General features: G+C 48.6%; 1 protein-coding gene across 2 annotated transcripts in view; it reads right to left on the reverse strand.

The window, feature by feature from the left end:
- Positions 1-251: 251 nt before the first annotated feature.
- LTBP3 (latent transforming growth factor beta binding protein 3) overlaps positions 252-22,653 on the reverse strand; it is a 51,290-nt gene continuing 28,888 nt past the window's right edge. Inside the window, exons 14-27 of one of the 2 annotated variants that reach the window (XM_087913770.1) lie at positions 22,512-22,640; positions 21,897-22,016; positions 20,647-20,769; positions 19,036-19,158; positions 16,573-16,692; positions 14,134-14,262; positions 13,873-14,034; positions 12,824-12,907; positions 11,744-11,872; positions 10,814-10,951; positions 4,441-4,602; positions 3,473-3,550; positions 1,786-1,917; positions 252-715 (exon numbers count right to left, since the gene is read on the reverse strand). In XM_087913770.1, the coding sequence (XP_087769896.1) occupies positions 570-715; positions 1,786-1,917; positions 3,473-3,550; positions 4,441-4,602; positions 10,814-10,951; positions 11,744-11,872; positions 12,824-12,907; positions 13,873-14,034; positions 14,134-14,262; positions 16,573-16,692; positions 19,036-19,158; positions 20,647-20,769; positions 21,897-22,016; positions 22,512-22,640 (1,775 nt within the window). In that variant the 3' untranslated portion in view covers positions 252-569. The remainder of the gene's footprint in view (positions 716-1,785; positions 1,918-3,472; positions 3,551-4,440; positions 4,603-10,813; positions 10,952-11,743; positions 11,873-12,823; positions 12,908-13,872; positions 14,035-14,133; positions 14,263-16,572; positions 16,693-19,035; positions 19,159-20,646; positions 20,770-21,896; positions 22,017-22,511; positions 22,641-22,653) is intronic. The other variant, XM_087913772.1, reaches the window with a different exon arrangement.

Below are 22,653 nucleotides of genomic sequence, written 5' to 3' on the forward strand. Positions count from 1 at the left end.
CTTTCTGTTGGCAACTCGAAAAAGACCATAGAACTATTTTATGAGTTGACACCATGTTGTAATCAAGCCTTTCCTTTCTCCTGCCGCCGAGAGCAAATCAGACACCGTCAAATCCGTATGGCAATTTCCTTTTTTTTTTTAATACTTTGAAGTCTCCGTTTTTTATTTTCCTTCCAGCAATGTCTATTATGTACAAAAGAATTTTTTTTAAAATTTCTGAATCCTATAGAAACAAGTGCAAACCGTTTAAAAAAAAAAAAAAACACAAAACCCTAACAAATCCAGCGGGTTAAAAAGGAACAGAAACGGAAATAGGTATAAAATTCTATAGCAAAAAATTCAATGCCCCACATAGTAGCTGGTACAACTTTCTTTTTTTTTTTTAAAGGTTCATATAATAAAGTGAGAACTGCCTTGGGGAATTTAGACCCCCCCAAAAAGCTGCTCTCAGGCCAAGGTCCAGTTTTTCCGATGGTGGACAGCGAGAAGCACCCCACGACCGGGGAGGGCGCTCAAGGATGGCCACACGTGTCCCCCCCAACTTTCCACGCCGTGGTCGATACGCCACGCTATCGTTGAGGAACGCAGATTCCGTGTGGCCAGGACCGCGAGTAGCCGGACTTGCAGGTACAGAAGTAGGAACCGCTGGTGTTCACGCAACGCTCGGTTTTGCACAGACGGCCTCGTTGGTTGAGCTCCTGGCACTCGTCAATATCTACAAAGGAAGGAAGAGGTCACAGGACGGACGAAGGAGGCTCCTTCCGTTTTCGGCCTTGGGGAGAAAAAGAAAAAATATCCTGCTCACAGGTACTCCTCAACTTACGACCGTTTTGTTTAGTGACCGTTACGATGGCCCTGGGGGTGGGGGAAGGGACTTAGGACCGTTTTTCACACTTACAACCATTGCAGCGTCCAGGGTGGCGCAGTGGTTACAGTGCAGTACTGCAGGCAACTTCTGATGACTGCCGGCTGCACCTGTAGTTTGGCAGTTCGAATCTCACCAGGCTCCAGATTGACTTAGCTTTCCAAGATGGGTCAAATGAGGACCCAGATTGTTGGGGGCCATAGGCTGGCTCTGTAAACCGCTTAGAGAGAGGGCTGGAAAGCACTGGGAAGCGGTATATAAGTCTAAGTGCTATTGCTATTTTCCTTCCTTCCAGTTAGAATGCAAAATTGCAAGCAAACTCTGTCCACAGTCAGGAGTTTGATCCTGATCGGCTCGAGGCTGACTCAGCCTTCCGTCCTTCCAAGGTCGGTAAAATGAGGACCCAGATTGTTAAGGGCCAGAGGTTGACTCTAACAAACTGCTCAGAGAGGGCTGTGAAGCACTGCGAAGAAGTATCTAAGTCTGAGTGCTATTACTATTTACCTTCCTTCCTTCCGTCTTTCCTTCCCTCCCTCCCTTCCTTCCTTCCATCTTTCCTTCCTTTCGTCCTTCCTTCCTTCCTTCCATCCATCCATCTTCTTAACTGCACTGATTCACTTAACAATGGTGGCAAGAAAGATGGTAAAATGAGGCAAGAATCACTTAACAACTGTCTCACTTAGCAATGGGAATTCTGGGCTGAATTGTGATTGTAAGTTGATGCATCCATGACCAGGGTGCCACAAAGGGTGAGCCTGTTTGCTGGCATCCTAAGATAGACTGCACTGAATCCAGAGTCTCCACCTAATCCTGAGAGCATGAAAGTAAACGCTCGCTTGCCACATCCTCGCAAGGGTTCACCTGGCCGAGAATCTCAGGGTGGCCCAGGAGCGGGGGAGCCTTCCACCCAGCCCTCTTACCCAGGCAGCGGGTGCGAGTGCTGTCCAACTGGAAGCCGGTGGGACATTCGCACACAGAACCCTGCTGGGTGCGGACGCAGCGTCCGTTCAGGCAGCGGCATTCGTCCGAATCCTCTTCAGAACTGTCGGCCTCTGTTAGCCAAAAGGAAACAGATGTGATCAGAAAGGCCCAAACATCTGCAAAAGGCAGGGAATCTCCCGCTGTGTGCTCCCAGCGTGCAGCCAGATGTTTCCTGCATCCAGAGGCAGAACCGCCGTTCAGTTCAGCCAGGAAAAAAAGAAAAAAAAGAACACTGGCAAACATAGAAAACAGGTATAGGTTAGTCCTCCACTTACGACCTCTCACTTAGTGACTGGTCGAAGTTATGATGGGCCTCCCGAAAGCTACTTAGGATTTGGTTCTGGAGCGAGGATGGCTGCACACGCGCACACACCCACAATCCCATGGCCACCATTCGGGTGCTTGGCAAATGGCTCAACTTTATGGCCAGTGGGGGCTTTCTGGGGTCACGTGAGCTCAGTTTATGGCGCTTTTTGCTAGTTTTGAACAAAAGAGGGGAGGACGTGCGACGGGAGGGAGGGAGCAGGGTAGGTGGGGAGGGTGAGGAAAGAAAGGCACGAGAGATGGATGGATGGAAGGAACGAAGGAAGGAAGAAAAGGAAGGGGAGTCTGAAGGAAAGAAGGCGGGGAAGAAGTATTGAGGGAGGGAGGGATGAGAGGGAGGAAGAAAAGAAGTAATGAAGGAATAAGAGATCAAAGGAGGGAAGGGAGGGGGAGGGGAGGATAAAAAAGAAGGAAGGGAGGGGGAGAGAGGATGAAAAAGAAGGGAGAGAGTGGGAGAGAGGGAGGACTGAAAGATGGAAGGAAGGAAGGGGAGTTTGAAGAAATGGAGGGAGGGGGAGGGAGGATTGAGAGATGGATGGATGGGAGGGAGGGATGGAGGGAGGTGAGGAAGGAAGGATTTAGAAATCGAAGGAAGAAAGAGAAAGGATTGAAGGATGGAGGGAAAGAGGGGAGGGAGGATGAAAAAGAAGGGAGAGGGAGGGAGGGAGGACTGGAAGATTGATGGAAGGAAGGGGAGTTTGAAGGAAAGAAGGTAGAGAGGGGAGGAAAGATTGAGAGATGGATGGATGGAAGGAAGGAAGGGAGAGACAGAGGGAGGGAGGGAGGAAGGAAGGATTAAGAGATCAAAGGAAGGAAGAGAGGAAGCTGGGAGAAAGGATTAAGGGATGGACGGGAGGAGGGAGGGAGGAAGGAAGGAAAGGGAGGAAGGAAAGGGAGGAAGAGAAGAGGGTGGGTAGGTAGACAGACCACCTTACGTGACTAATCACACCCATAATCCCCACCTTCCTCTTCCTGCTTCTGGTCCCTCAGCTGCACCGGTGAAGCTGCCACCACAGCCCTGGGGGGTCCCAGCCTGGCAGAACATCAGAAGAGCCGCTTTGCTCAGGCTAAAGGCCCCCTCCTAGAGGACCAAATCCCTTGAGCTCTGGGTGGTGCTCTTTCCCCGATACCTCCCAGACACTGGACAGAACGGGGCAAAAACCCAGCCAGCGCGATTTGCAAGGTGCTCTTCGGCGTTTTGCCCAATCGAGCCTCTTGGGCCTACTGACGTCCTGTGTCAGGGAGTTCCACAGTCAAGGATGCTCTCCGTGCAGGTGGGCTTTGCTCCCCACTTGGGCTCACCTTTATGCACCTCCCCGAACGGGGTATTGAAGTCCCAGAAGGAATTGCTTTCGCTCGGACCAGACTGGCAGTTGGAACCTGGGGAGAGAGAAATGGTCATCATCTTGTCCCCGGGCACTGGTCTTCCGGAGGTGGGCAGCGGCCCTGAGCTGGCACAGCAGCGGAGGAGCCATTTTGCGAGAGCGCCCACAAGATTTATTATATTTGTATCCCAATTATTTGCATAAATAATTCAGGGTGCGGAATATATTTGTAATTCCTTCTTCCTTTTATTTTCCCCACAACAACAACTCGGGGAGGTAGGTTGGGCTGAGAGACTGCCAAGTCACCCAATCGGCTTTCCTGCCTAGGGCGGGACTAGAACTCACCGTTTCCTGGTGATTGGCCGAAAGTCACTCAGTTGGCTTTCATGCCTAAGGCGGGCTAGAACTCTCCGTCTCCTAGCAATTGGCCCAGTCACCCAATGGGCTTTCCTGCCTAAGGCGGGACTAGAACTCACCGTCTCCTGGTGATTGGCCCAAAGTCACCCAATCGGCTTTCCTGCCTAAGGCGGGACTAGAACTCACCGTCTCCTGGTGATTGGCCCAAAGTCACCCAGCTGGCTTTCATGGCTAAGGCGGGACTAGAACTCACAGTCTCCTGGTTTCTAGCCTGGTGCCTTAACCACTAACGCAAACTGGCTCAAACGGTCTCAAACAAGCCCTCAGGCACAAAGAAGGATGCTGCAGTTTGAACTTTCCTGCAAATGCACCTTCCCTAATTGTGCAAGAAAGGTACGGGACCTCTGCACATGCTCTAAAGATCTTCAGCTCCCAAATGTAAACGCTCATTTCGGAAAAGATTTGGCTAGAATTTCAACCTTCCGAATCAGCCCACCTTGGGAGGATTTCCCATGCTGTCGTTGAAATACAGATCCAGTGCCAAAAGGACAGGCGAGGTGCCAGTCTTCCGGGAACGCCCCCCGTTACCTGGGCTGCGTGGTGGGCAGGCGTGGCACTGGTAACCCCACCCTTTGCCATGGCGGCAGCAGCACTCCTCGTACGTCAGCTGTTGGCCACCGAACGGCGATGAACACATCCCATCCTCGCCCCGGAGTTGCCAGCAGACGTCCCGTCGATCGGTCACTTTGTCTGCAGCCGGGGGTGGGAGGATGGGGAGGAGAAGAGAAGAGAAACGGGGGCGATGGGATAGAAATTCAACAGGGCGAGATCTGGGGACCGTGGCTTCGGTTTTAGGCAACCCAACTTTTGTAAAAAAAGGAAGGGAAAGAAGAGAGAAAGGAGGGAGGGAAGAGACTGGACTGCCATCTGTCAGAAATGGTGTAGGGTCCCCTGCTTGGGCGGCGGGTTGGACTAGATGACCTACAACGTCCCTTCCAACTCTGTTAATCTGTTAAATCAGATGGATGGAAGGAAGGAAGGAAGGAAGGAAGGAAGGAAGGAAGGAAGGAAGGAAGAAGAGAGAGAGAGAGAGAGAGGAAGGAAGGAAGGGAGGAAGGGAGGGAGGAAGGAAAAGGAAGGAAGGGGAAGGAGGATAGATGGATGCATGAAAAATGAAGGAAAAGAAAGGAAGGAAAGAAGGAAAGAAAAAGAAAGGAAGGAAGGAAGGAAGGAAGGGAGGGAGGAAGGAAAAGGAAGGAAGGGGAAGGAGGATAGATGGATGCATGAAAAATGAAGGAAAAGGAAGGAAGGAAAGAAGGAAAGAAAAAGAAGGAAGGAAGGAAGGAAGGAAGGAAGGGAGGAGGGAGGAAGGATGGAAGGAAGGAAGGAAGGAAGGAAGGAAGGAAGGAAGGAAAGAGAGAGAGAGAGAGAGAGGAAGGGAGGAAGGGAGGGAGGAAGGAAAAGGAAGGAAGGGGAAGGAGGATAGATGGATGCATGAAAAAATGAAGGAAAAGGAAGGAAGGAAAGAAGGAAAGAAAAAGAAGGAAGGAAGGAAGGAAGGAAGGAAGGAAGGAAGGAAGGAAGGAAGGAAGGGAGGGAGGGAGGATAGATGGATGCATGAAAAATGAAGGAAAAGGAAGGAAGGAAAGAAGGAAAGAAAAAGAAGGAAGGAAGGAAGGAAGGAAGGGAGGGAGGGAGGGAGGAAGGAAAAGGAAGGAAGGGGAAGGAGGATAGATGGATGCATGAAAAATGAAGGAAAAGGAAGGAAGGAAAGAAGGAAAGAAAAAAGAAGGAAGGAAGGAAGGAAGGAAGGAAGGAAGGAGGGAGGAAGGAAAAGGAAGGAAGGGGAAGGAGGATAGATGGATGCATGAAAAAATGAAGGAAAAGGAAGGAAGGAAAGAAGGAAAGAAAAAGAAGGAAGGAAGGAAGGAAGGAAGGAAGGAAGGGAGGGAGGAAGGAAAAGGAAGGAAGGGGAAGGAGGATAGATGGATGCATGAAAAAAATGAAGGAAAAGGAAGGAAGGAAAGAAGGAAAGAAAAAGAAGGAAGGAAGGAAGGAAGGAAGGAAGGAAGGAAGGAAGGATGGAAGGAAGGAAGGAAGGAAGGAAGGAAGGAAGGAAAGAAAGAGAGAGAGAGAGAGAGGAAGGGAGGAAGGGAGGGAGGAAGGAAAAGGAAGGAAGGGGAAGGAGGATAGATGGATGCATGAAAAATGAAGGAAAAGGAAGGAAGGAAAGAAGGAAAGAAAAAGAAGGAAGGAAGGAAGGAAGGAAGGGAGGGAGGGAGGGAGGAAGGAAAAGGAAGGAAGGGAAGGAGGATAGATGGATGCATGAAAAATGAAGGAAAAGGAAGGAAGGAAAGAAGGAAAGAAAAAGAAGGAAGGAAGGAAGGAAGGAAGGAAGGAAGGAAGGAAGGAAGGATGGAAGGAAGGAAGGAAGGAAGGAAGGAAGGAAGGAAGGAAAGAAAGAGAGAGAGAGAGAGAGGAAGGAGGAAGGGAGGGAGGAAGGAAAAGGAAGGAAGGGGAAGGAGGATAGATGGATGCATGAAAAAAATGAAGGAAAAGGAAGGAAGGAAAGAAGGAAAGAAAAAGAAGGAAGGAAGGAAGGAAGGAAGGAAGGAAGGAAGGAAGGAAGGAAGGAAGGGAGGGAGGAGGATAGATGGATGCATGAAAAATGAAGGAAAAGGAAGGAAGGAAAGAAGGAAAGAAAAAGAAGGAAGGAAGGAAGGAAGGAAGGGAGGGAGGGAGGAGGAAGGAAAAGGAAGGAAGGGGAAGGAGGATAGATGGATGCATGAAAAAAATGAAGGAAAAGGAAGGAAGGAAAGAAGGAAAGAAAAAGAAGGAAGGAAGGAAGGAAGGAAGGAAGGATGGAAGGAAGGAAGGAAGGAAGGAAGGAAGGAAGGAAGGAAAGAAAGAGAGAGAGAGAGAGAGGAAGGGAGGAAGGGAGGGAGGAAGGAAAAGGAAGGAAGGGGAAGGAGGATAGATGGATGCATGAAAAATGAAGGAAAAGGAAGGAAGGAAAGAAGGAAAGAAAAAGAAGGAAGGAAGGAAGGAAGGAAGGGAGGGAGGGAGGGAGGAAGGAAAAGGAAGGAAGGGGAAGGAGGATAGATGGATGCATGAAAAATGAAGGAAAAGGAAGGAAGGAAAGAAGGAAAGAAAAAGAAGGAAGGAAGGAAGGAAGGAAGGAAGGGAGGGAGGGAGGAAGGAAAAGGAAGGAAGGGGAAGGAGGATAGATGGATGCATGAAAAAAATGAAGGAAAAGAAAGGAAGGAAAGAAGGAAAGAAAAAAGAAAGGAAGGAAGGAAGGAAGGAAGGAGGGAGGAAGGAAAAGGAAGGAAGGGGAAGGAGGATAGATGGATGCATGAAAAAATGAAGGAAAAGGAAGGAAGGAAAGAAGGAAAGAAAAAGAAGGAAGGAAGGAAGGAAGGAAGGAGGGAGGGAGGAAGGATGGAAGGAAGGAAGGAAGGAAGGAAGGAAGGAAGGAAGGAAGGAAAGAAAGAGAGAGAGAGAGAGAGGGAAGGGAGGAAGGGAGGAGGAAGGAAAAGGAAGGAAGGGGAAGGAGGATAGATGGATGCATGAAAAATGAAGGAAAAGGAAGGAAGGAAAGAAGGAAAGAAAAAGAAGGAAGGAAGGAAGGAAGGAAGGAAGGAAGGAAGGAAGGAAGGAGGAGGGAGGATAGATGGATGCATGAAAAATGAAGGAAAAGGAAGGAAGGAAAGAAGGAAAGAAAAAAGAAGGAAGGAAGGAAGGAAGGAAGGGAGGGAGGAGGAGAGGAAGGAAAAGGAAGGAAGGGGAAGGAGGATAGATGGATGCATGAAAAATGAAGGAAAAGGAAGGAAGGAAAGAAGGAAAGAAAAAGAAGGAAGGAAGGAAGGAAGGAAGGAAGGAAGGAAGGATGGAAGGAAGGAAGGAAGGAAGGAAGGAAGGAAGGAAAGAAAGAGAGAGAGAGAGAGAGGAAGGAGAAGGGAGGGAGGAAGGAAAAGGAAGGAAGGGGAAGGAGGATAGATGGATGCATGAAAAATGAAGGAAAAGGAAGGAAGGAAAGAAGGAAAGAAAAAGAAGGAAGGAAGGAAGGAAGGAAGGAAGGAAGGAAGGAAGGAAGGAAGGAAGGATGGAAGGAAGGAAGGAAGGAAGGAAGGAAGGAAGGAAGGAAAGAAAGAGAGAGAGAGAGAGAGGAAGGGAGGAAGGGAGGGAGGAAGGAAAAGGAAGGAAGGGGAAGGAGGATAGATGGATGCATGAAAAAATGAAGGAAAAGGAAGGAAGGAAAGAAGGAAAGAAAAAGAAGGAAGGAAGGAAGGAAGGAAGGAAGGAAGGAAGGAAGGAAGGAAGGAAGGGAGGAGGGAGGATAGATGGATGCATGAAAAATGAAGGAAAAGGAAGGAAGGAAAGAAGGAAAGAAAAAGAAGGAAGGAAGGAAGGAAGGAAGGAAGGAGGGAGGGAGGGAGGAAGGAAAAGGAAGGAAGGGGAAGGAGGATAGATGGATGCATGAAAAAAATGAAGGAAAAGGAAGGAAGGAAAGAAGGAAAGAAAAAGAAGGAAGGAAGGAAGGAAGGAAGGAAGGATGGAAGGAAGGAAGGAAGGAAGGAAGGAAGGAAGGAAGGAAAGAAAAGAGAGAGAGAGAGAGAGGAAGGGAGGAAGGGAGGGAGGAAGGAAAAGGAAGGAAGGGGAAGGAGGATAGATGGATGCATGAAAAATGAAGGAAAAGGAAGGAAGGAAAGAAGGAAAGAAAAAGAAGGAAGGAAGGAAGGAAGGAAGGGAGGGAGGGAGGGAGGAAGGAAAAGGAAGGAAGGGGAAGGAGGATAGATGGATGCATGAAAAATGAAGGAAAAGGAAGGAAGGAAAGAAGGAAAGAAAAAGAAGGAAGGAAGGAAGGAAGGAAGGAAGGGAGGGAGGGAGGAAGGAAAAGGAAGGAAGGGGAAGGAGGATAGATGGATGCATGAAAAAAATGAAGGAAAAGAAAGGAAGGAAAGAAGGAAAGAAAAAGAAAGGAAGGAAGGAAGGAAGGAAGGGAGGGAGGAAGGAAAAGGAAGGAAGGGGAAGGAGGATAGATGGATGCATGAAAAATGAAGGAAAAGGAAGGAAGGAAAGAAGGAAAGAAAAAGAAGGAAGGAAGGAAGGAAGGAAGGAAGGGAGGGAGGGAGGAAGGAAAAGGAAGGAAGGGGAAGGAGGATAGATGGATGCATGAAAAAAAATGAAGGAAAAGGAAGGAAGGAAAGAAGGAAAGAAAAAGAAGGAAGGAAGGAAGGAAGGAAGGAAGGAAGGGAGGGAGGGAGGGAGGAAGGAAAAGGAAGGAAGGGGAAGGAGGATAGATGGATGCATGAAAAAAAATGAAGGAAAAGGAAGGAAGGAAAGAAGGAAAGAAAAAGAAGGAAGGAAGGAAGGAAGGAAGGAAGGAAAGAGAGAGAGAGAGAGAGAGGAAGGAAGGAAGGGAGGAAGGGAGGGAGGAAGGAAAAGGAAGGAAGGGGAAGGAGGATAGATGGATGCATGAAAAAATGAAGGAAAAGGAAGGAAGGAAAGTAGGAAAGAAAAAGAAGGAAGGAAGGAAGGAAGGAAGGAAGGAAGGAAGGAAGGGAGGGAGGGAGGATAGATGGATGCATGAAAAAATGAAGGAAAAGGAAGGAAGGAAAGAAGGAAAGAAAAAGAAGGAAGGAAGGAAGGAAGGAAGGGAGGGAGGGAGGAAGGAAAAGGAAGGAAGGGGAAGGAGGATAGATGGATGCATGAAAAATGAAGGAAAAGAAAGGAAGGAAAGAAGGAAAGAAAAAGAAGGAAGGAAGGAAGGAAGGAAGGGAGGGAGGAAGGAAAAGGAAGGAAGGGGAAGGAGGATAGATGGATGCATGAAAAAATGAAGGAAAAGGAAGGAAGGAAAGAAGGAAAGAAAAAAAGAAGGAAGGAAGGAAGGAAGGAAGGGAGGGAGGGAGGGAGGAAGGAAAGGAAGGAAGGGGAAGGAGGATAGATGGATGCATGAAAAATGAAGGAAAAGGAAGGAAGGAAAGAAGGAAAGAAAAAGAAGGAAGGAAGGAAGGAAGGAAGGGAGGGAGGGAGGAAGGAAAAGGAAGGAAGGGGAAGGAGGATAGATGGATGCATGAAAAAATGAAGGAAAAGAAAGGAAGGAAAGAAGGAAAGAAAAAGAAAGGAAGGAAGGAAGGAAGGAAGGGAGGGAGGAAGGAAAAGGAAGGAAGGGGAAGGAGGATAGATGGATGCATGAAAAATGAAGGAAAAGGAAGGAAGGAAAGAAGGAAAGAAAAAAGAAGGAAGGAAGGAAGGAAGGAAGGGAGGAGGGAGGGAGGAAGGAAAAGGAAGGAAGGGGAAGGAGGATAGATGGATGCATGAAAAAAATGAAGGAAAAGGAAGGAAGGAAAGAAGGAAAGAAAAAAGAAGGAAGGAAGGAAGGAAGGAAGGAAGGAAGGAAGGATGGAAGGAAGGAAGGAAGGAAGGATGGAAGGAAGGAAGGAAGGAAGGAAGGAAGGAAGGAAAAGAGAGAGAGAGAGAGAGGAAGGAAGGAAGGAGGAAGGGAGGGAGGAAGGAAAAGGAAGGAAGGGGGAAGGAGGATAGATGGATGCATGAAAAATGAAGGAAAAGGAAGGAAGGAAAGAAGGAAAGAAAAAAAGAAGGAAGGAAGGAAGGAAGGAAGGAAGGAAGGAAGGAAGGAAAGAAAAAGGAAGGAAGGAGGATGGAAGGAAGAAAGGAAGAGGAAGGAGAATAGATGGATGCATGGAAGAAATGAAGGAAGGAAAGAAAGAAAGGAAAAAGGTAAAGGAAAGAAGCAAGGAAGGGGAAGGAGAATAGAAGGATGCATGAAAGAAATGAAGGAAAGGAAGGAAGGAAGGAAGGAAGGAAAAGTGACAGGAAAAAAGGGAGGAAAAAATACCAAAATACTGAGTGGGGAACTCTGGGAATTGAAGTCCACTCATCTTAAAGTGTCCAAAGTTGAGAAATACACCCTTAAAAACATTTAGCAAGCGCTCACCAATTTTGCTGGTTGGGATGCACTTTTTCTGGGCCGGATCGTACGTGGTGGAGGCTGGGCAGGCACAGTGGAAACTGCCCCGAGTGTTCTCGCAGCGTCCATTCACACAGTTGGACTCGTCCAAACACTCATCCACGTCTAGGACAGAAGAGAGAGAGTAGGAACTCACAGCCAGGAGTCTCCAGATTGACAGAAAAGCCCGGGATCCCAAATGCTAATTCACAAAGCCTCAAATTAGAATTACAGCATCTTTCTCCTTTATAATTACAGGTGATCCTCAACTTATAACCATTCAATTTAGTGGCCCTTCAGAGATACAACAGCACTGAAAAATGTGAATTATAACCAGTTTTCATATTTAACAACCATTGCAACTTTCTCAGGCCACAGGAGGCTCACATGTGTTCCTCAGCATGCCTCTCCCTAGGTATCTACTAATCCCCCCCCTCCCCATTTCTGAATGGCTGGCAACTCGTAAAGCATTCCTAAGCCTGTTTTTGAGTTGCCATAAACAAGGGAGAATCTGAAGGAGCATCACGGCAATTTAAAATCAGAAGTACATTCCACCCTTATCTACAAAGATTGTAGCTGGGCTACCGGATCTTCTGCCCATGAAAATCCTTCATTGGAGAATGTGATGGATGACACCCGGCCCATGAAGGTGCTTCATTGGAGAATCTGATTTATGATACGCCCAGGAGGGAGGGAAGAAACACAGTCACAGGTGACTGTAAATTATGTATGCCAGAGTTGGCTTCATTTGCTCCTAATAAATCTTTTGAATTTTTTTAAGCTTGGTTCGAGCCTCATGATTTAATGAGGGCAATCGCCGGAACCCTGACAATGGCAAGTCAGCTCTGATGGCCTGACTCTTCCTCTGTTGCTACTCAGAGGTCAAAATTACTTCCCGTTCTGGGCTTCCCTTCCTACCGACACACTCCAAGAGGTTGGCATCGTAGTAGAAGCCTTGCTTGCAGTAACACTCGTAGCCCGGCTGGGTGTTTACACACTTCCCTTCCTTGCAGATCTCTTCGCCAAACAGGCTGCATTCGTCAATGTCTGGAGAGGAGAGGGAACAAGAAAGAGGAAGAGATGGAAAGCAGGGGAGGAAGAAAAGAAAGGAATGAAGAAGGAGTGAGATAGGAGCAGGAACAGGAAAAGGAGGACAGGAGGAGGTGGAGGAGGAGGAGGAGGAAAGGAAGAAGGAAAAAGATAGTGGAAAAGGAGGAAAAAGACAAAGAGATGAGGACAACAACAGAACAAGAGAAGACAGACAAGAAAGGAGATAAAGAAGGAAGAGAAGGAGGAAGTGAAGAAGAGAAGAAAAAAGACAGGGGTTGAGAAGGAAGAAGAAGAGAGATGAAGAGATGGAAACCAAGAAGGTGAAGAAGGAGCAGGAAGAGGAGGAGGAGGAAAAGGAGAAAAGAGGGAGGGAAGAAAACATATGAAGGTGGAGAAGGAGGAAAAAGAGACAAAGAAATGGAAAACAAGAAAAGAGAAGGAGAAGACATACGTGAAAGGAGATAAAGAAGGAGGAAGGGAAGAAGGGAAGAAAAAAGACAAGAGAGATGAAGAGAAGGAAAACGAGAAAAGAGGAGAAGGAAGAAGGGAAAGGAGATGGAGGAGGAAGAGAAGAAGGAAAGGAAGAAAAGAAGAAGAAAGTGATGCCAGAGGTGAAAAGGAAGAATGGAAGGAGAAGGAAGAGGAGTAGAAGGAGAAAGAGAAGAAGGAGAAAGAGAAGAAGGAGAAAGAGATGAAGGAGAAAGAGAAGGCCATTAAACAAAATGCCACAGGGTCTTATGGCCAACCCCGAGATGTAACCATCCCCACATCCTGCTTTGATGGCCACGCCGAGAAGACCAGAAGCACCTCCAGGCCCAGAGCTGCTCCCCTTTGTCCGGCTTCCCCGGAGGGGGGCGAGTAGACGCTGCCCCCCCTCTGCTCCCACCAAGGCCGCCTCACAAGGCCTCCCTCCTCCGTCCTTCAGGGCCGAGCGCCCCCAAAATTCACCTCGATGCGTTGGGATGCCGTAGTTCAGGATGGTCTCATCCAGGATGAATCCTTTGCCATCTGGGCACAGAGTGTGGAACTCAACTGGTCCAGGGAAGGAAGAAGAGACAGCGGAAGGTCAACTCACGATTCTGGAATAGTATAGGAACTCCTGCTTGAGCATGGGGCTGGACTAGAAGACCTCCAAGGTCCCTTCCAGCTCCATTCGGATTGATAGCCACTGTGCCACCACAGCTCTTGAGGAGTTACGGATGCTCGGACATTGGAGGTTTTTAAGAAGAGATTGGACAGCCATTTGTCTGAAATAGTATCAGGCTTCCTGCCTGATGAGAGGGTTGGACTAGAAGACCTTCAAAGGTCCCTTCCAACTGTTATTCTCTCATTCTGTCTCAAGCTGAGTTTGGAACAAGGATGATTTTCTTTTCTTTTTTTAATCTTCTCTATATATGAAAGCGAAAGGCCCCTCACGCATCATCACAACATCTCCAGAACTGTAAAGCCTACAAACTTGAAATCTGGCACCTATGTTCCTCTTGGCTTCTAGGTGCTCACTAAGAAAGGATTCTTCGAAATGACCATCAGAGCATTTAGAGTATTTCCTATATTATAATAATAATTATTATTATTCACGTGTTCTGATGCTAAGGAGTTCTACTCCCCCTCCCCGCCTGGAAAGAAATCTCTTCCAAATGCAAAACACAAGCAGAGGAGAGGAGTTTCAGTTTCCGTTTTAGTTTCACAGCACCAAACAGCTTTAGTACAGGACAGTTGAGCTAAGCCATGCCCAGGCTCCTTGCTGTCTCCTTGTTCATAGAGCAAATACTCTTTCAGTTTCCAAACAGCCCTCAACTGACAGGACGCTAGTCAGGTGAATACTGATGGATGCTAGTAGACAGAGGCAGAATTCCCCCCCCCCCTTATTTTCCTCCCCCAAAAACTAAGCCCAACCACATAGTTTCGTAGCGAAGCACCGGTATCCAGCTAGTACAATAATACAAGGATAATTTTCAAATTTACTGAGAATCGGACCCAGGAGATGCCCAACTTACTCGAGTTGAGAACGGGACACGGGTAGATCTCGCAGTGGTCTCCCCAGCCGGCCCCCAGGGAGCAGCAGCACTCCTGGCGAGACACGTTGGTGGCTAGCACGCTGTCGCAAAACACGCTGTCATCGAAGTTCAGGTAACACTCCTTCTTATGGTGGGGCAGCTCTGCCAGGGGAAAGGTTCAACTCCGTTGTCGGGAATTCACCTCCGGCGGTGTCCCCACCTCACACACACACCCCCGCCCCTTCGCGCTCTCCGCTTTACCTTCGCAGCTCTGCCGGTCTTTGGCGAGCGTGAATCCTTCCTCGCATATGCACACGAAGGAGCCCTCGGTGTTCTCGCACACCCCGTGCGGCTGGCAGAGGTCAAGATCTCGGGCACACTCGTCGATATCTGGGGAGGCACAGTGGGGTGTTTGGGGCAGGAAGAGAAAACTGCTCCTACCTCGGGTTCCGGGGTGGGCTTCCAACATTTTAGCAATGGGTCCTCTGCTTGGTTGCTGGGTGGGCGTGGCCACGGTGGGTGTGGCTTAGCCGGCCTCCTGCACCATGGTGGGGAGGGGGGGGGCGTTTTTGCCCTCCCCACGCTCCGGAGGCTTTCCTTGAGCCTCCGGGAAGGTGAATCCTGCTGGGATCCCCGCAGCTTTTGCAGACAGTTTTGTACCAGACGATCCTGACACACAGAACGGATCATCCATGGGGAACAGGTGATCTCATGGTCCCATCGGGGCCTGTTGTGGTTCGCCGGCAGCCGGTGCAGACAGCAGCGGAATTGGACAGTGGGGAAGAACGGGGACCAGTCCGGGAGTCTGGGGAGGACTCGGACGAGGGTCCTGCCTCCGATGCGGAGATGGGGCCAGGGCCACCTGGGAGTGGGGTGCTGACTCTGGAGCCTCCGGAGTCTGGCAGCGGTGAGGCCGAGGAACAAGGGGAGCCTGTTCCCAGTGCGCTTTTGCACAGAGCTGCTAGAAGGCCAGAGCAGCTGAGACAAAAGGGGCGACTTGGGAGTAAGGCTGGGAGGTGACTGCCCCTCCCAGAAGGTATAAAGGACAGGCAAAGGTAGGAAAACCTTTGCAGGAAGCAAAGTCATTCGCTCTGTTCGGATTAATCCTTGAAGCTCTGTGTGGATTTTGTACTTTGGTCAGTTTTTTATAATTCATCTGGCACTCTAGTTGTTGGCAGCAATTCCAAGGAGAGAAAGGTGGGTGCTTATCTCGAGGGACTGTTTGGGACTCATTACGGGCTGGGAATGAACGTAATCCCCAGAGTTGAAATAAAACAGGAATTGTTTTAACTGAGCATGTGCTTAATTACAGTCTCGGAAGCCTTGGTAATGAACAGGGTCCTGGTTTGGAGGAGGAAGAGGAGAAGTTGGACCGGAGACTGTCTGACAGGGATGGCAGGTGTTGTCTCCTTTGGCAATGTCTGGAGAGGCCAGGGACTGAGGACAAGTCTGTCCCAAGCCCCTCGGGCATCTGACCAGACGGAGAGCTGGCTGCCTTCACAGAGCGGGTGTGTGTGTGTGTGTGATTGGCTTCTGACAGGCAGTGGGTGTGATGACCCGTAGTCTCTCAAAATAACCCCAAAACATACATTAAAGTCTGGCAATGCCTTCAACGTAACTTCACTGTTTTATTAGGCACAGTTTAAAGTCACAAAAGTAAATAATGAGGCCAAAAGAAAACCAAAACACAAACCAAGATAATTAATCATACATTCCAGGAAGATAACGGGGAGAGTCCATGGGACTCAAAGATAAGTTTATCTACCAACAAAGATAAACCTCTTTCAAAGGAAACACTAAACTTTGACTCCAGCAATTCTGACTACGCAGTTACAAACTTATATTCCTAGCTCCCAGCTGCAAGCCACGAGGAGGATCAAGGCCCTCTCCTCCTGAGTAGACCTCACTTTTCCCTGATCCTCTCCTCCCTGCGTGCCCTAGGATGGAGAGGGGATGGGCCTGGGTCCTCCTCTGCCTGTCCAGCCGGCCTCTGCCCTTCCCCAGCCTCCTCCACCACCTCCGGAGCCCACACTCCCACTCCCTGTCGGCTGTTCCTCCTCACCCTCAGAGTCAGCCTCCCCCAGGGGCAGGGCAGTGGGTCTGATAGGTAGCCGATCCCCCTCGGATGAGGAACAGCTGCCTCCCTCACGGATCTGAGGAGGACAGAGCTGAAGCGAGCCCAGAGAAAGGCTGCGAGGCTATTCGGGAGAATCAGCCAGTTGCAGCAAGTGGTTTGCTTTTTTAAAAAAATTCATTTGCACGCCCTTCTTTGCACACTTGGCTGTTCTCACACGCTCAAGAGAGTGGAACATCTAGCAATCTCTTGAACTGGCTAGGGTTAAACTGTGATGAGGTTCTTGGAGGCTTAATCTGCTGTGTGAATCCAGTTTGGTTACTTCAGCGGTCCCCAAAGTTGGTAACTGTGTGGACTTCAACTCCCAGAATTCCTCAACCAGCTGGCTGAGGAATTCTGGGAGTTGAAGTCCACAAGTCTTCAAGTTGCCAAGGTTGGAGAGCCCTGCTCTAAAGGCCGGACTTGGCTTGTCCACCTGGGTCCTAACAGGTGAGCTGGGCACACCTTGAATCACGGATCAGGTGCCCCTTCTACAAAAACATGGGGCTCCCTTCTGAGCCCCCAACTTGCTGACGAGGGAGACGGGAGGCGAGCTCGCTCACGCGGACACACCCAGAGACACAAACCTTGGCACTTTCGATTCCTCTCCAACTGGTATCCAGTCCGGCAAAGACACTGGTAGGAGCCCACCGTGTTCACGCACTCGCCCCCAATGCAGGCAGCGGGGAAGTCGCATTCGTTCACATCTGGAAGGGCAGAAAGGGTCGGATAAAATAAAATAAAATAAAAACGATGGGGCAGGGATAGCAAGTTGCTCCGAAGTCATGTTTTCTAGCCCAGAGGCTAGTGGGAATAATCTCAAATTGACAGGTGCAGTTATAAAGCTGGTCAGGATTGATCCTCAGGAAGTGGCAGAGAACTCTGCACATGCTTCCTGGCACTCTTATCTCTCATGCTACTTGTAAGAATGCTCAGTCATAGCCACATCTCAGCCCCCAAATCAATCACTCTGTCCTCCATTCATTCATTCTATTCATTCTATTCATTCATTCATTCATTCATTCATTCTATTCATTCATTCATTCTACTCTCTCATTCTGTCTATCTGTCTATCTATCTATCTATCTATCTATCTATCTATCTATCTATCTATCTATCTATCTATCATCTCTCTCATTGTCTGTCTATCTATCTATCTATCTATCTATCTATCATCTATCTATCATATATCTATCTATCATCTCTCTCATTGTCTGTCTGTCTATCTATCTATCTATCTATCATCTATCTAAATAAATTTATATGCTGCCCAGTCATTGGAGCATATAAAATTAATACAATGGGATGGATTGGAATAGAATGGAATAATAATAAAACAGAATAATAATAGAATGGATTAGAGTAATAGAATAGAATAATGATAGAATGAAATAGAATGGAATGGAATAGAATAGAACAGAACAGAACAGAGGAAAATAGGATAGGATAGGATAGGATAGGATAGGATAGGACAGAACAGAATAGAATACCGTGTTTCTCACAAAATAAGGCCGGGGCTTATTTTTTTTTGATCCCCGAAAAAACGGCTAGGCCGTCTTTTCGGGGGTGACTTAATTCCCCCCCCCCTGCATCCTCGGGTGGGTGGGCGGCAACAGCCTGGCGCTGGGCAGAGTTTGAAGAGCTTCGCCTGGGGCGCCCAGAGCAGCTGACAGGCGGGCCCTCCTTCCCGGCGGCAGAGCTCTCACTAAGGCAGCGAGCGCCTCCCTGCCGGGCCCTCCACTCATCCCACCAGGGCCACGCCGGAGCCGTGTGGCCTGGGCAGAGCCAGGAATGCGAGTGGGTGCGTGTGCCCACGGCTCGCTTTCCCAGCGAAGAACTCTGCCCGGCGCCAGGCAGGGATGGCAGCTGGGCGCTCCCGAGGTGGGCCGATTGTGCGCTGCGCCCCCGGGAGATTTGCCTCCCACGTGGGGTTGGGCTGCCCTCTCGGGCAGGGGAGGCTTTGTTGTAGTAGGGCGTCGCTTTTAAAGCATTGGCTTTGCCTTCGAAGGCAAAGGGAAGGCGGCGACAGGAGCGCCTGAAGCCAAGTGTCTCCGCAGGGCTCCGGTTGCAGGGAGGAGCCCTGACTGGCCGCGCATGGCTGCGCCAAACGCCGCGGCGTTGCTCTAAACGCTGCAGCAGCAAGGGAGAAGGGAAAGCAACGGTGGCGGAAGGTCTCCCGATACGAAGTGCCCCACCAACGCAGGCAGCACCATATCCGGGCATGCAACAAAAGTACTTCCTAACAGCAAGGCCCCCCCTGCCATTCCCCCCCATTTCGCATGTTTAATATGGGCCTTAATTTGGGGGGAGGAGCTTAATTTGATTTTATGCCAATAAAACATGGTGGGGCTTCCTATTGGTGGAGGCCGTATTGTTGGAGAAACACGGTATTTAAATAGATTTGGTAGCTAAAATGTGGCCGAGATTGAGCATTTTAATCCTTGCTGCTCTCTGAGCTGGGTGATTTCCTTGCAGACATTTTATTACCCGATTAGGTATTGCCATCGGTGTGAGGGGGTGTGAGGTTTGCTGCCCATTGCAGTGACTTGACCTGCCAGTATTGGTCTGCGTTTGTTTGCGTTTCCTCATTGGCGTTGCCTTAATTAGAATTTTTTGGGTTCCTGCCTGTATTGAAACCTTCTGGATATGCCCACGTGCCCATTCACACAGCCCTCCCTTTTCCCTAATCTCAGGAGAATAGACAATTTACGCCAGTGTTTACCAGATTTAGCAGCACTAAGTCGTGTGGACTACAACTCCCAGTATCCCCCAGCCGATCATGCATGCTGGCCAGGGAATTCTGGGAGTGGAAGTCCACACATCTTAATGTCGCTATACACTGGAGAAACACTGAACAGAATCTTGTATTCTATTTAATCTTTTTCAATCGAAACGCCGGCCCCAAATTTTATTCACACAACCGACGGCTTCAGAGGCTCGGAAAACGCAGACAGACGAGCCTTCTGCACATGCTCAAAAGTTCTCTTTCCCCCGCCACAAAGAACGCTTCCCAGGAGTTCGTTGCAAGACCCTTGGTTTCCCTCTCTCACCTTTGCAGCGTGGCCCGTCCTTCACTGCCTGGAAGCCCACCGGGCACTGGCACTTAAAGGACCCCAGCGTGTTCACACAAACTCCGTGGGCGCACAGCGAACCGTTCTGGCACTCGTTGACATCTGCGGGAAGAAAAGAAGAATTAATCCCATTCTGCTTCGTGGCCTTGCAGAAGCGGGGAGGGGGGACTACTGCTCCCATAATCCTTTGCCCATCGTGGCTGGGGAGGAGTGGGAATTGGAGCCAACCAAGGAAGTCTTAAAGACACAGGAGAGAATTTGGGTGTTTGACTATGTGAATCGGGGGCCATTTCCTCCCAACAGCCCTGCGAGGGAGGCCAGGATGCCGAGGCTGCCAGTTTAGTAATAGAATAGAATAGAATTCCTTATTGGCCAAGTGTGATTGGACACACAAAGAATTTGTCTTGGTGCATATGCATAATAAATAAAATAAGCATAATAAACCCCAAACTCTAAGAGCGTGGATTGAAGATGGCCAACTGATGAGTAACTCAGGCAGGGTCCCCTTGAAGGGGCTTACTCAGGACGGCCCCCTTTTTAATTTAGTAACAGAAGGATCAGACATTTTTTTAGATTATATCAGGGGTCCCCAGTCTTTGGGCCGCAGCCCACAAGTGGGCCGTGTGGGGTTTGCAACCAGGCTGCAGAAATGCCCAGCAACAAGCACACACGCTGACGGCAGACTCAAGACAGTGAGGAGGTTGGGTTGGGGAGGAACATGGGCCGGTTCTGGAGGCTGAGGAAGGCTCGGACGAGGGCTCTGCGTCGGAGGCAGAGATGGGGCCAGGGCCGTCCGACAGTTATCAGCTGCCTTCGGAGTCGGACATCAGTAAGGCAGAAGAACAGCTGGAGCCTGTTCCCAGGGTGCGCATGCGCAGAACTGCCAGGAGAAGGGAACACTTAAGGAACAAGGGTCGACTCAGGAGTAAAGGCACAGGTGGCCCCTCGAATAGGGAATAAAGAGGAGCGAAAGGGGAGTGGGGTTTGCAGGAGACAATTAGTTCATTTAATGAAGGTGAAGATATGTTCCTGACTCCTTGCCAAGTATTGTCTGCTACAGCCTGGCGTTTGGAAGCTATCGGCCTGGCAACTCTCCAAGCCTGATAAAGGTCTGTGATTGTAAATCAACTTTGAAAGATTGTTTTGCCAGGACTTTGCTGGATGTGAACGAGAGGAATTCACATTAGCCTAAATAGAAGGTTTTTTTGTCGGGACGAGGGGTGTGCTTCGTGATATTGGGAAGCCCGGGTCAGAACATACGCCCTGACCTGTGCAAGCAGCGGACGCACTCCATTTAAGTCAGTGCCAGGTATACATGCCCGCTGCTTGTGCAAAGGGGAGCTGCATGCGTGCAGCCACTTGCACACAACCATCCCCCAAGCCCCAAGCCAGTCCACCAAGCCGAAAACACTGGGGAATTCTGGTGTACGGATTCCCCTTGGTTAAGGGTCCAGCAAGGTCTCCCGTGCTTCGAAGCTGCCGGTTTAGCCACGAGGCTTCCGTCGTTGGAAAAACAGCCCTTGGGGGATTTTACTTTTCCCCCACAGACCGAGAGGAGTTTTTCTGCATGGGGCGTGGAAAGGGATTTACCGACACAGCTGCGGAAATCAGCGGCCGGCACGAAGCCTTCCCCGCAGGAACAGCGGAAGGAGCCGGCCAGGTTCTCACACCAGCCGTGTTTGCAGGCCGTGTCCTCGGTGCACTCGTCCACGTCTGGGGGAGGGTGGGGGGGGGGGGAGAAGAACAGGAGAATGAGCTCTTTCGATGCTTGGACCCTATGGAATCGTAGGGTTGGAAGGGACGTCGGAGGCCTTCCACAACAACCATAGAATCCAATTATTTCTTTTTCATCATGAGGACTAGACACTTAGGGGTCTCCAACCTTGGCCACTTTAAGACTTGTGGACTTCAACTCCCATTCTGGGAGTTGAAGTCCACAAGTCTTAAAGTGGCCAAGGTTGGAGACCTGTCACTAGATTTAATTAGGGCATCGGGTCGGAACCCTGACACTTAACTCTTTTTAAAAAACAAGGACAATAAAGTTTTACAATATATTTCAGCCATGACGATCAGACTCTTTTTAAAACAACCAATAAAGTCTTTTTTTCTTTAATCATGAGGACTAGACTCTTTAAAACAACAACCAGAAAGTCTGACAATATTCTTTAGTCATGAGGACTAGAGTCTTTTTAAAAACAACCAGTGTTTGGCATTTTTAATCATGGGGACTAGATGATTAACTCTTTTTAAAAACAACCATAAATCTGATACTTGTTCTTGTCCTCAGGACCAGACATTTAACTCTTTTTAAAAAAAACAACAACCATAAAATCTGCTATTTATTTCTTGCCATGAGGACTACTAGACACATAACTCTTAAAAAAAAAACCCACAAAATCTGGTATTTTTTTCTTGTCATGAGGACTAGACACTTAACTCTTTTCTTAAAAAAAAGAACCACCATAAAATCTGGTATTTTTTTCTTGTCCTGAAGACTAGACATTTAACTTTAAAAAAAACCCCATAAAATCTGGTATTTTTTTCTTGTCATGAAGACTAGACACTTAACTCTTTTTTAAAAAAACAACAACCATAAAATCTGGTATTTATTTCTTGCCATGAGGACTACTAGATACATAACTCTTTAAAAAAAACAACAACCCACAAAATCGGGTATTTTTTTCTTGCCATGAAGACTAGACACTTAACTCTTTAAAAAAAACCCCACAAAATCTGGTATTTTTTTCTTGTCATGAAGACTAGAGACTTAACTCTTTTTAAAAAAACCACCACCACCATGAATCTTCCTAAAGCTGAGAGCAGTTGCCGTTTGGTCTTACCGTTACATATGCCATTTTGGGCCCGGAAGCCTGGCTGGCAGGGGATACATTTATAACTGCCGGGTTTATTTTCACATCTCCCATCAGGGCAAGTTCCAGAGTCAAGACATTCATCGATATCTGAGAGACAACACAATTTTTAGGAAAAAGAAAAATATGTCGGTGTCGATGAAACTCTTAACAAAACTCATATTTTTGCGTCATTGGGCCGTTTTTCTCCTGTTGTTTCCATTGGGTGAAAAGATTATGTTGCTTTTGGCCTTTTTTTTGCCAAGGGGAAGGAAACCTGGGTGAGATCTCAGAGAGGTGTCGAAGATACGGGGAGCCCTAGGCTTACAACAGTTCATTTAGCGACCGAAGTTACAACGGCGCTGAAAAAAATGAAAAAGGAGGAGGAGGAAGACTGTGGAGTCCTTGTGTCTCTCTGAGCTTAATTATTTCCTTGCAGACATTACATTACCAAACTATGTAGCAGCATCAGTGCATTGACACTGATCAGTGCCTCAGTGTAGCAACACTGATGATGTTACCTAGTTTGGTAGTGAAATGTCTAAAAGAAAACCTTAAAGACCCCCACAGACTTGAGAATTCCCGACCCGGCTCCCCAAACCGTACCCTCACACAGCGGCTGCCGGGAGGGCTTCAGCCGATATCCGGGATGGCAGTCACACTTGTAATGTCCTGGGAAGTTGATGCAGGAACCGCCGTCTCCGCAGATGTTGGGCCGGGCGCATTCATCAATATCTAATGGGAGGAG

This window comes from Pseudonaja textilis, chromosome 16 (assembly GCF_049901715.1).
Source record: "Pseudonaja textilis isolate UNSWEBS1 chromosome 16, rPseTex1.2, whole genome shotgun sequence".
Lineage (NCBI taxonomy): Eukaryota > Metazoa > Chordata > Lepidosauria > Squamata > Elapidae > Pseudonaja > Pseudonaja textilis.